Here is a 12,528-nt window from a genome sequence, read left to right as displayed (position 1 = left end):
ATTAAACGTGGACAGGACAAAGAATGCTGTGTTCACACTGTGTATGTTCCAGGGATGTTTGTGCACTCTGGCCAAATTGCTGACCCTCAGGAAAGCTCCCTGAGGCTCCTATCAGAATCTCATGATATTAATGCAGAGGTTTTGCCTTTGAAAGCAGCAATGAGGACTTGTGAGAAGTGCACACATTTCACAGATTCAGTCACTTAGGAATTCTAGGCAAGATGTGATTAATATTCAAGATAAAATGGATAGAAATGTTTTTATCCTGAAGGTGGGAGATAGATGGGTTAGAATTTTTATCTGCTGGAAGCTACAGGCAGGAATTCTCGCCTGTAGGGCTAATACAAGTATCAAGATCAAGTAACTAGATTCATAGCTAGCTTGCCTGGCATGTGTAGTATAAAATTAATGGTGGAAGAGCACTGGCAGGCAACTTCGTGGACTGGGTATCTTCATGCCATTCTAGTTTATGTTTCCTTTAGTGCAACAGGGAAAATGTGATGCATACCAGCCTCTAAAACATCTTCCTTTTACCCACAGATAAACATTGTCACTCTCTCTTTCTTTCCTGCTTAAGGGATTTCTCCCTGAGTGGCTAAAACTCTATGTTATCAGTGAGTGTAGCTTTCAGGAAATGTCCTTGCGTTTTTCTACCCTGCTCCCTGTCGCTGCTCTATTCCCCTTACCTACTATATTGCTGTGTGCCTGTTACCAGCAAAATGATACTCCAGCATGGGAATTTTAGAAAGGGCTTTCATATGCTCCACAAACACTTAAGCAGATGCCTTTTTTATTAAAAACCAAGCCAAACCAAAAACCAGTAACAACACTGTATTTTTATACCCTGTGCCTGATGCATGGTTGATGCAGGCCTGTCTTCCGCTGTGTATGCAGGAGAGCGTTGTGGGGCTGGATGGCAGATGCTTCAGTTCTCAGAAGTACTTAAAGTTCTCTTTGACAGTGGAGCGCGTCTCTCATCAGTATATAATTGCTTCACTGTATTTGCATGAGTATTGCTGAACATCATCTTGCATGTAAGAAAGCTATTAGAATGCAGGGCTGTGGCAGTACTGGCGTAGTTTTTCTCCACTGTGTCGATGAGAGATAGATTTTATTGCAGTAACAAAAAAACAGGTTCCCTGTTAACTTAGTTTTTTCAACAGAGTGCTGTGTACAGTGTTGCTTAAATGTGTTGCATCAAACCCAGCGATGCATCTTCTGGGTTAACTATGCGTTTTCTTCAGCACATGTGTGCAAATCCCAATGGTTTTCGTAGGCAAGTCATGCCTGGCAACTTCAGTTAGCCAGGTTCTAGCCCCAGAGATCTTTTTTGACCTGCTAAAGTGTAACAACCTGTACAGGTGTGTCTGAGGCAAGAAAGCTACCGAGTTGGCTGTGTATCCAAAAAAAAAAAAAAAAGAACACCTGGACATTCCCTCTTTTTTGACAGTACCCCATGTCACTTCTGGAGTTCAAAGCTGACTCAGAGTCTTTAAAGCTTACCTGCTTTCCAGGCAGACTCTCCTCCATTCAGGAGACTCTACCTCTATCAAAGTAGAGCAAAAATGATCTTCCAGGTAGGTCAAGTCTTAGGACTTTAATGAAAGCAACTGTAGACCTGTGTCTGACAGAGACACGGGGGACTCAGTTCTGTAATGTCCCTGAACAGTACTGCCCTAGACCAGGAAAGCAGTTTGTGCCAAAGCTCAATGGGATCAGCAGCCTCTGGAAACCTGGAAATGTGTTAATAGTCTAAAAGTAGAGTACTGGGCACCATACAGTGCAGAGCCCTTATTTAGCAACTGGTGTAGGATACGAGGCCAGATTCTGGTCTTAGGCTGACATCAGGGCAATCGCATAGAGAAAGAGGAGAGCCTATCTTGTGGTCATGGAGACTGAACTATCTGTATGACAGGCAGTGACTTAATCAAGGGTTTTCTGCTTATCCTGTTTCTTATATTGAAAATATTGTTCATATCTGCAGACATCCATTTAAATTGCTGAATTAAATTGTTCGGCATTATGGGCTACAATACTGTAAACCTCTGCCTTATTTTTTTCTGCCTCATAAATGAATGGTATTTCAGATATTCATTCTCAGGAAATAGTTCTGCTATAAATAAAATTGCAAAGCTGAGCAGGAAAGCGAGTTGAGATTCTGAAGCCAGCGGCTGATCCAACCTTATTAATTGTATTTTGGAAAGCAGTGGGTATCTCTAGGTGTCCTACCAACACCTTCTCTTCTCAGGCTTTCTCTAGTTACTACACACGTGCTGTTGCCTGTTTTTCTGAAGCAGATACACATGAATGTTTATCTGACACGAGGCTTACCCCAGCTCTTCCCGACAGCGGTGGGAACAGCCATGGATCAAACAGCAGGTTTTCTTTGGCATGTCCAAATTAGAGAATCAGTTGAATGGTTTGGTCCTAAGACAGAATGTAGTAAAACCTAGGAGGATTTTTATTTGTTTTTGCATGTGTGATGGAATTTGAAAGTGTCCTTTGCTTTGCAACATTGGGGTCGATTTATATGAGGGGAAAGAACAGTCAGTTCAGGCCTATGGACTTAGCTAATCTGGTCATCCAGAATTTTAAGCGTTTGTTGTTTCTTTTTGAGCAACTCCTGTCACTTCAAAGGGGCCATTAGTTGTTGGTTTGCAGATGGTGATAATGACTTTAAAGAAGTTCTGCTGAACTGTAATTTTGCTTCCTGCTGACAGATATCACCACAGTGAGAACAATCCAGAGCAAAGTGGGTGCTATCGTCATTGTGTTGATGAGAACATTGAAAGGAGAAACCACTATTTGGATCTTGCAGGAATAGAAAACTACACATCAAAGTTTGGGCCAGGTAATTTGGTAATTTATGTTGCAGCCTTTTGGTCTTTTCTTCCGTCAGTTGCACGTTCCACATCAGGGGCAGTGAATTGTGATTTGTCTGTAGTGACTTACTGGAAGGAATAGGACTGTGTGAATACTGCAAGATAATTACTGATGAAGGTGGTATCACAACGGCGTGGCTAATGTGCTGCAAGCCTGCTTTGAAGTACTTGTTTGTGTAGCTAAACTTGGAGGTGAGCCTAGGAGAACAATCTTTACATCTAAATTATTAAGTTTAGTCTATGGGTGAGGCGAGGACTGATTTTTGGATGTTGGAGCGTGTTCCCAAGATGATACCAGCATGTATTTTGTACTCACTGCTGACCCAAAAATTGGAGAATGTGGGTTCATACCTGGAATTTTGGCTCCTGTCCCCAAATTAAAGGGATATGGATTTCCTCCCTTTCCCTGTCCTCTGCCAAGATTTTACTATTCCACTCTCAGTTATTTTGGCGCATTTCAGATAGAGGATGACCAAAAGAAGGTAATGTAACATGTTTTATGCACACACACCCCCCCACACACATACACAAACACACACACTCTTATATACATATGGGTGTATATTTGTATGTGTATTATTTACGAGTCAGAATTATTAAATGTAATTAAACTAGACAGCTATAATTGCATTCATTTCCTTAGGAAAAATTCACTCTGCCGATTAATGCTATCCCTGCCAACTGCATGCTACTAATTAAAACTTTGAAATACTAGATGACTAACTCAGCTTGTTATTTCCTAGGATCTCCTCCAGCAGCTCAAAAACATGACCCACCAAGCAGAGTTGTGAATCAGACTAGATCCCGTTCTCACGAACCTGAAACCTTCCATGCTCACCATAGGAAATCTCAAGTGGTGGATCCAAGCCACATCAATTTGGCTGAGAGTTCGTATGCCAAGATTGCAGAAATCCAACAGAGGCTCCGGAACCAGGACTCAAACAAGCACTTTGTGAGGTCTCCCAAGGCCCAGGGCAAGAATGTTGCCCCTGTGCATCCTGGAAGGGCAGTAAGAAATAAACCTTTTCAAGGGGCTCCCATGCCAATGGCTTCCCCAAGTGCACGGGTGGGCCAGAATCTTCCTTACCTCCCCTTGCAATCTCAACAGGTTCACAAGAAGCATAAGCAGAGGTCAAAGGAGAACCACCAAATGTGCAAAACCTTTCAGTCTCCCGGGACAGTTGTGGAAAAGGAACATGTGAGAGACCTGCCCACAGTCATTTTATATGAAGGCCAAGTTGGACAAATGATACAAAGACATGAACACCACCACCACCACGAGCACCACCACCACTACCATCACTTCTACCAGACATAAAACAGATCCCACCAGCATCCTCCAAGAATCATCCCATATGAAGGAAATGCGTTCTTGTGATACCAGAACTAAGGCATTACTATGATTAATATTATTGTTACTCCATTAATATTCAGCTAGCGTATATTTTAGAGGTTATATGGAACTCTTGAACCTTACCCTATTTATATGTTGTGGAACTGCATAGCTTACTTAAACACCTTGTGGATTTTTTTTTTAAGTGGCTTGTAAAACAGCAAACAGCCATAGCTTTTTGAGCTGTGATTTAATACAGGTCGTCAACGCACTTCTTTACAAGTACTACTTCCATTGTAGTAGGAAAGATACTTCAAACACTATTGCAGACATCTAGCTCACCAGTCTGCTGTATGTCGGCTGATCGCACACAAGCCTTTTATCAGGGGAGCAATGTTCAAAGGGTTGGACTCCAGAGATACTCAGAATAACAGAAAATACAAACAGCTGCTACCTCTAGTATTATTCAGATTTTATTTTCTTTTTATTGATTGTAATGTGCTACGGGGAGGGTGGGGGGGGTGGATTTTAATATACTGCATTCATGTAGCCTGTTTGTGTTCACATCCTTTCAAATTATCTTAATAATTACAAGGAAATATTAGCTATACTTGTCAACAGAGCTACATTTGTACAATTACACTTTATTTTCTTGGAGATTCTTCACTGACACAAGTACAGTCTGTTATATACTGGGTAATATTTAAATACACTTCTTTTATTTTTGTTTTTTCTCTTGCTTACTCTCTGTTCTGTTTGGGGTAACCATTTGAAAAGAGGAGGATGTGAAATGGGGTTTTCAAAAGCATCACTAGACTTTAGGGCTTTGGCCATAAGTATCATTCATGGGGGTTTGGGAAGGAGAGGGGTTGTTTGGGAGTTTTGTTTTGTTTAAATCCACAGTTCTTTGTTTTGAGAAAGAATTGAGGAAAATATACTTTCTCACTGTAAATGTTGGCAAATATATATAAAATATAAATATAAATATATATATATAAATATGCACACTCTCAGGTACATTTTTGTTGTGTTTTAGAAATCTGTGGTTTGAATATTAACATTATAATTATTTTTGTCCACAACAGTGACTTTTTACAAATATATGCCATGGCATTTTCTTAGGTGCCTCCATTTTAAATTTCCCCAGCACCTACCAATTTGTGCTTCTCCCATTTTACATTTTAGAGACAATTCAACGCGTAAAAAAATATCATTCACAATCATCCTGGCCTCTTCTACTTTTTCCGTTATCAAAGGGCTTCCATTCAGTGAAGGAGAATGAGACCATACTCACAAGACCTTACTGGCTGATGAGAAATTTGAAGGTCAAAAGCAAATTGGAAAAGTGAAAGAAAGGGTCAGTACATTCAAGTTTTACTTTCTGTGGGGCCCAGGTTTGTAATACATTCAGTCAGGTTTTGTACAGATCACCATTTTGCAGGTAGGAAGTAACTGAAAAACACCTACGTTGCTTTTGGAACTTTAAAGTAGAGAACTCCTCACATGAAAACATAGTTGTTCTATAAACATATTTGCTTTTGGTTTTGATTATTTTAAATGTTGTGGTCTTTTGTCTATAGTATATATTGTAAAATGTAACTATCCCACATTGTTATAAGCCCTTTATGATTAGGGTATTTTTTTTCTGACTAGAGTTTTGATCAGTCCAAACTGGGATATTACCTTACTGCTGACCAGTTTTAGAGGGATGTTGTCCTTTCTAAGAACATGGAGACATCAACTTTTAAAGAAAAGCGGAAAGCCTTGCCTTCTTGTGGAATTGGAGTAGAATCGCTGCTTCGTGGTAATTAGGTCCATCTCTTGTCTCCCTGGATCAGCAGTTGTTTAGACTTATTGTCCTCTTTAAAAAATCTGGTTTATTTTATTTTATTTTTTTTAGCTGTCAACAGTGTGTTCTGTTAAATCTAACAAAATGTTTTTAAAATGTGTTTGATCTGTGTGACAACTATACTGTTCTGTTTATTTTTAAAATTCCTAAAGTCCAAAAATATTTATATGCAGAATTTTCTGTATTGAAAATATGAAAAGGCCACAAATTTGGTTAGTTACCACTGAGTTGTTCTAGTCTAAGCCTTTTTTGCTGCTTGTGTATCATTCTTTTTCAATGTATATATAATTATGGACTGCAAAAAAAAAAAAAGGCATTTATATGTCTAGTAGAAGGAATAAGCTTATTTATATTATAGTGTTAACAAAGTCTGATGTATTCAAGTGACTTACGTTATACCGCATGCAAACACACAAGTGTACATTCCATCTGAGAAGGGATGCCATGCTATTTGGTTTGAAGATGTAATTAAAGCTGTTCTCTTTTCAGTAGAGCATATGCCAGAAATACTGGGAGGTGGGAATTGTTTCTTAGTCAATTTTTTTAATGCAGATTGTTGCTGAAAACCAGAAAACGATCTGGTAAACTAGAGCGTTTTCAGAGCTGTGGGCTTTTCTAAGAAAGGGCAGCAAAGGGGCATAAATGCTCTTTCACCCAAAGATATTTTGCTGGAAAAGATAACAGCATCAATAACAAAATCCCATCGGATTGAAAAGCGTGCAGTACTAGTTGTGCCAAGTGAACTCTGAAATGTAACGCAACTGACCATTGGTTACAACCTTGTATTGGTTCGGTTTGGTTTATTGTATTTGGACATTCAAAAGACAAATTCTGCCTTGCTCAGATTCTGTGAAATACAAATACATTTTAATAACGTGGCATCCCCATACTAAAACTTCACACCAGCCATGTATGAATATACAGTATCTAAATACTGTGTTGCAGTTGTGTTACGTGTATTAAGTGTGAATAACATGTAGCACAGTTTCTTTTCACAGAACCTTAAATTTCCGTATCTTTTAAAAATGTTTGCTTTTCAGTATTTTGTATAGTAAATATAGATGGTTTTGACTAAATGCTTTATTTATTTAACAGCAAAAACTGTGCCAAGAGAACCCCCTGTTAATTAAAGTTTTACTAGTTCAGAAAGTATATTTCCTTCTTCTTGTTGTGGATTTCAGGGGCTTATTGCAGTTGCTGTCAGTGCTTGCAGATCCCACTGATGAAAGAGCTTGCAGTAACAGTTTTGGGAACAGGATCAGGCCATAACATATGGACCGGGTATGCTTTGGTTTTATATTTAAACTATCAATTTTCAAAGTTAAGTTTTTTGTCCCCTGCTGTTAGACCTGTGTTGAGTAACTGATTTTTCAGCTTATTATTAATTCTAAAAACCTTTTTAAAAAAAATACTGTATTATTTTAAGTTGTTCAAAACTGTGGCTGAATCAAAATATAAAATAGATTAGTTTCTAGTTAAACAAAACATTTCATTTCCAAGAAAAAAGTATTCAGAGTTTATTATTACTATTTAGAAGTAAAATGGAGTGGCATGAAGTCATTTTGAATGAGAACTCCAGCCTTTTCCCTTACTTTTTATGTTTTACACAAAGCAGTTGAGCAAAACGAAGCCAATCCCAAAATTTGCGCTATTTGCTGAAAAATTTCAACTGAAAAATTTTGCTCAGCTCTACCATCTGCAATTTTTGGGAAGCCATGATTACTAAGCATTTCTCACAACTTCACGACCACCTAACACAAAGTAAACTAAGCTAAGGATAGCAAAGTAAAATCTCTCTCCCAGTGAAATCTCTGGCAAGACTGCCGGATTGCCACTGGCTTCTGGGTGCCTGCAATTTCATTCCAGGAGTGTGGGTTTGAAGTCCACATAATGTGCAGACAGTGATTTCAGTATTTATTTTTTATGCATCTTACTGCTGATGGTTTTGTAGTAGCTAGTATTAAACGAAAGTTTTACTGTAAGAGATCAAGCTGGTAAATTAATTAAGATTAGCAGCAAATACTGTGTTTTATACTCATGTCATTGGAGGACCTCAAGGCACTTCCAAATGTCTTTGAAACATCCCCACATCATTTAGTCACCGTTAGAAATTAAGACCAGGTTCTGCCGTTGGATGATGAAGTACAGGTTCTCCTGGCATATTGGCAGACCAGCCCCTTAAGGCCATACGGAACTAAAAAGCCACATACGTGACCTCTATAACTGCCTTCCTACTCTAGTCATCCTGAGCACAGAACAGCAAAGTGTAGCTGGAGAAGTACCTTAAAGGTGTGTGTGTGTGTGTGTGTGTGTGTATGTACATGTATATGTGTCCTCTGGCAGAAGTTAGTGAGCGGCACAAGATGGAATCTGACAGAGGTGATCTTTTATAAAGGGATACGTACCGTGTGTGCTCAACAGTCTACAAGTTGCTACATAAACATACGGATACGATGAGTGCTTGCTGTTCTCCATATGTCATTGTGTACCTCAATTATTGAATGACAGATTTCATTTGTATTCCAATTACCAGGAAAGGTAGGCCCCTTGGGGTCTAAATTATACTTGAGAAAAATTCATCATGCTTGAAAATTTGCAAAAACACTCACCATAATTTTTGCCTGGAGTATAGGCAAGAATGTTCATGTTTGGAAATGTGTCAGCTAATCAAGTCTCACCTTTAATTACCTTGATGCAAGTCATCAAGATCTGAAAATACTTTTTCAAACATGACTTATTCATGGTTTTGCTGGGAACCAAGTCACATTCAGCATCCTGTTCGTTGTCAGACTTTTTTTTTTCTAAATGTACCAAGCAGAAACATGTTTGAAAATCCATGAAATAAAAATTGAACTTAATGTGTTTTCTAAATAGCTTCTGGAAGAAGATTCCTCTTCTTTTCTAATGCACTTAGCAGCAAAACCAGCCTCAATTTATCACATAACGATTTATTTTCTTTGCATATTTGACAGCTGTTCAGTTGATTTGACTTGGGAGGAGCTGTTTGGGGATTTTTTTGGCTTGTGTACATTTAAAATGTGCTAAAAATGGGCTAAAAGGAACAGATGTAGAAAAGCAAATAACTTTATATTGAAATTATGCAGTAGAGGTTGAACTGCATCTTATTTGAAGTTTGGATTATGGTTATTAAATAATGAGGCTTTCAATGATGCTTTAATTTACTTTTATATTTCTATGTAATTCTAGATAATTTGATCCTACTGAGCTAAAATGATAGAAATCATATGGATGAGGTCTTGTAATTTCTTTTTTTTAAAATAGCAGAACTTAAGAACTATTCAGATGGATTACTGTGAGGGTTAGAGCTGTGAAGAAAGACTGGCAAGGGAAGGATGGGAAGATTTGAGAAGTGTAGAGATAGCACAGAACTGCCTAACAGAGGGGCAGGGGGAGAGAGACAAGTGGCAGGAAAATACTGTATGGGGAAGCTATATCCATATTACCTTTTTGAATCTCTTACGGTACTTTTATTGCTCATAAAACAGCAACAGTAGTTCATAGAATGCTTGTCGCTGGGAAAGCTTGAAAGACTTTCTAGAAGAGGTTGCTCTCCAGTGTTCAATGGGCGGCATGAGGAAGGAGAGCTGTAGATAATCACTGTGAGGGCTGTGGCAGAATAAGAAATGATGCCCCAGTTTCCTGGGCCCCTCTCCAAGCTGAGGGAAATTTTTTTTCAGAAGCAGAGGTGTTTCTACAGATGTTTTCAATATTCTTTAGAGCATGTTTTGAATAGTAGCATCGGTTCTTTTTCTCTTTGATTACAAACATGCATAAGTTGGTGAAATGTTACCCAAAGCTTCTGTATCTGTCCTGAGTTTTCTAAATACTAAGCACTAACTATGCCTTGGAAATCTACTGACACAAAGTATAATCTTTATATCACAAGAAATGGCAGGCTGGACCTATTGGTTGTCTCGTCAGCCTCGTATTTCAGGGTCTGAGAGTAGGAAGTTCCAGAAGTTTTGTAAGAATGTTGAAGACATATTTAAGGGGCTTCATAAATTTGGCACTGGGCAAACATTAACAATATCAGGCATACTGGTAATTATGTGCACTGTGCTTTCTGGTTTTTATGACATGCTTATGAAGTGGGGCGTGTGTCTTCCTTTGAGCGCCTAGTCCATACAGACAAAGCAGCTTGTAATTGCTACCAGCTAAGAGATGTACTCTTGGTGAGCCTGTACTTTGTGGATGAAGATATGGGGTTCAGATCCTTCTGGTGCCGAGTGCCTATTCTTGCACTTAATCCTTCCCAGTTTGTTCTAGTCACGAAGTATAGCACGTTGAGGCTTTGTGAATTTTCTAGTGAAACACCAAACAAACTGGGCCAAATTTGTCTTCAGCTTCACAAATGGAAGCCAAAAGAGCCCCGTGCATGTCTTGGAATTTGGACCTTCAAATGCAGTTTGCTATATGAGTCATCATTTTTTCTTGTACTAATTTCAGATATTTGATAAGCTCTTTTTATGGTTTACAAGTTTAAAAAGACAAATAAAACTTTGTAGATTAAAACATTGGTTTGGAGGTTGTATTTTGTCTGTTCTCACTGGAGTTCTGTGAATGGTCTTTTTCTGTGGGCTTTAGTTTAAACCTGCAAAGTGACTTTGGAGTGGGTGTTTATAGTTCTTCGATTGCTTGTTCACAGGATAAGACTGTTGATAGATGAATAAAGTGCCACTTGAGGTTGTTAACAACCAGGACCGGTAATGCTAGTTCAACTAAGATAAACAGTGAAATGCTATGGCAATTACCATGAAGGTCTCACTTGGCCAGTGCTGATTTTTAAAGTCATAGATATGGTGCTTTATAGATACCCATGGCCATGGGGTCTGGAGCTGTTTATTCCATCCTTGCTCTGAGCGGTGCAGCACTCCTGTGCGGTGCGTGCCCAGGGCATCCTGGCATACTCAGCGTGCCCTTAGGAAGCAGGGGTAAGAAAATTGTAATGTTTCAGTCCGAAGCAATTAACCCTCTCACCCTGCAAGGAGTGGAGGAGAGGAAAAGCTCAATTAAAAAGACTCGGAGTTTCCAGTAAGTGCAAAAGTATGAAGGGAAGCAAAAAGCAGCACTGTGGGCCTCACATTCCTCCTGTCTCTTTACAGCCTTCTCAGGGAATATTTTTTACTTTTGATGTCTATAATCACAACTTCTTGCCATTTGAGTACGCCATCTGTTAAGGCTATAGCCCTCAACGGCTCTGCGCCTGTGACTTCCATGGGTTTCAATGGAAACTTTGTGCAGCTTAACTGGATCGGCAGATGTAAACAGAGGTACTTCAATTTACACTCGCTTGGAATCAGGGCCCTGGGGCACTCATAGCCAGCACTGATCAGGGACAGATTTTTGTAAGAATTTTCCTGGTCTAATATATGGATGGTAAAATCAATTGATTTAAAGATTGCATTGTTGACAGCTTAGGAGTCTGAAATACAGAGTCATTTTAGCTAGTGACTATGAATTAAAAGAGTAAATTGTAGTGTTTTCAGGAGCGGGGCAAGACTTCCATACCTTACTCTGCTAAAATCATTGTCACTTGCAACCCCTTGCCTTACAATTGAATCACAAATTCAGCATTCACAGGATACTATGCATCTGCTGACCTTTGTAACAATAGTTAATGAAGTTTATTTTACTTAGAGCCTTTGTTCATGTAAAGAAAATCCTCTGAACAGCAGACCTCACCATGAGCATCCTGTGTGCCCTGTTACGCCCCTCCCCAAGGATGTGCAGGATGGAGTCACTCCAAAGAAACGGTCCAAAATTTCTGCTTCCAGGCACACAAGAGGTACTGTCACTATGTCTGTAACCCCGACAGAGAAAGTGAGGAACCAAAGAAATTCTGAGACAAGTAACTGTTCCTTTTCCTCAAGAGGCGCATCAGCGGCTTGTACTGCCTAACCACTCCCCTCAGTGCCAGTACACTGGGTTTCAGCGGATGCTTTGAGAAACAGGACAAGCAGGTTCTCATACTTAATAAGGCCTTAGATTCCAAAATGCTCTTCCATCCCTTTAGTCAGTGATAGGAAACATTTGGAAAGATGTCACCGTGAAAAGAACTTGAACAAGACAATTTTTTTTGCTGTTGACTCTCTGCTGTGCCCTTTCATGGGTTTAAAATCCACTTATCTAAAAGTGTGCAGTTACATTTTGTCCTTTTTCATCATTTAAATGCATCTTCTTGATCTGAAGAAATAAAAGCAATTTTAAAAATTAGAGATTTTGTTTTCATATGTGCTGCCAAGTCTGATACTGCAAAGTAACTGCTGAATTGGCACAAGCAGTTTGAGAGAGCCAGCAGATTTAGGAAGGGAGAAGATAAACCTTATTATGTTTCTTTGCCAAAGGAGAAAAGAAACGATATTGACTTAAATGTGGGAAATTTAAAAGGGGCCATATGTTCTCACTTTGTGCTTTGTTTCTAATAGATAGACAGAAATCTTTGA

General features: G+C 39.1%; 1 protein-coding gene across 1 annotated transcript in view; it reads left to right on the top strand.

Moving 5' to 3' along the window:
* Positions 1 to 4,200, top strand: part of NKD1 (naked cuticle homolog 1 (Drosophila)) — a 108,315-nt gene extending 104,115 nt beyond the window's left edge. Inside the window, exons 9-10 of the mRNA XM_009885069.1 lie at positions 2,721 to 2,851; positions 3,626 to 4,200. Of these exons, the coding sequence (XP_009883371.1) occupies positions 2,721 to 2,851; positions 3,626 to 4,200 (706 nt within the window). The remainder of the gene's footprint in view (positions 1 to 2,720; positions 2,852 to 3,625) is intronic.
* Positions 4,201 to 12,528: the final 8,328 nt, after the last annotated feature.

The sequence above is a fragment of the Charadrius vociferus genome, unplaced genomic scaffold (genome assembly GCF_000708025.1).
Source record: "Charadrius vociferus isolate BGI_N301 unplaced genomic scaffold, ASM70802v2 scaffold475, whole genome shotgun sequence".
Classification (NCBI taxonomy): domain Eukaryota; kingdom Metazoa; phylum Chordata; class Aves; order Charadriiformes; family Charadriidae; genus Charadrius; species Charadrius vociferus.
Note: the sequence above shows the minus strand (reverse complement) of the source record. Positions and strands in the feature narration are given on the sequence as shown.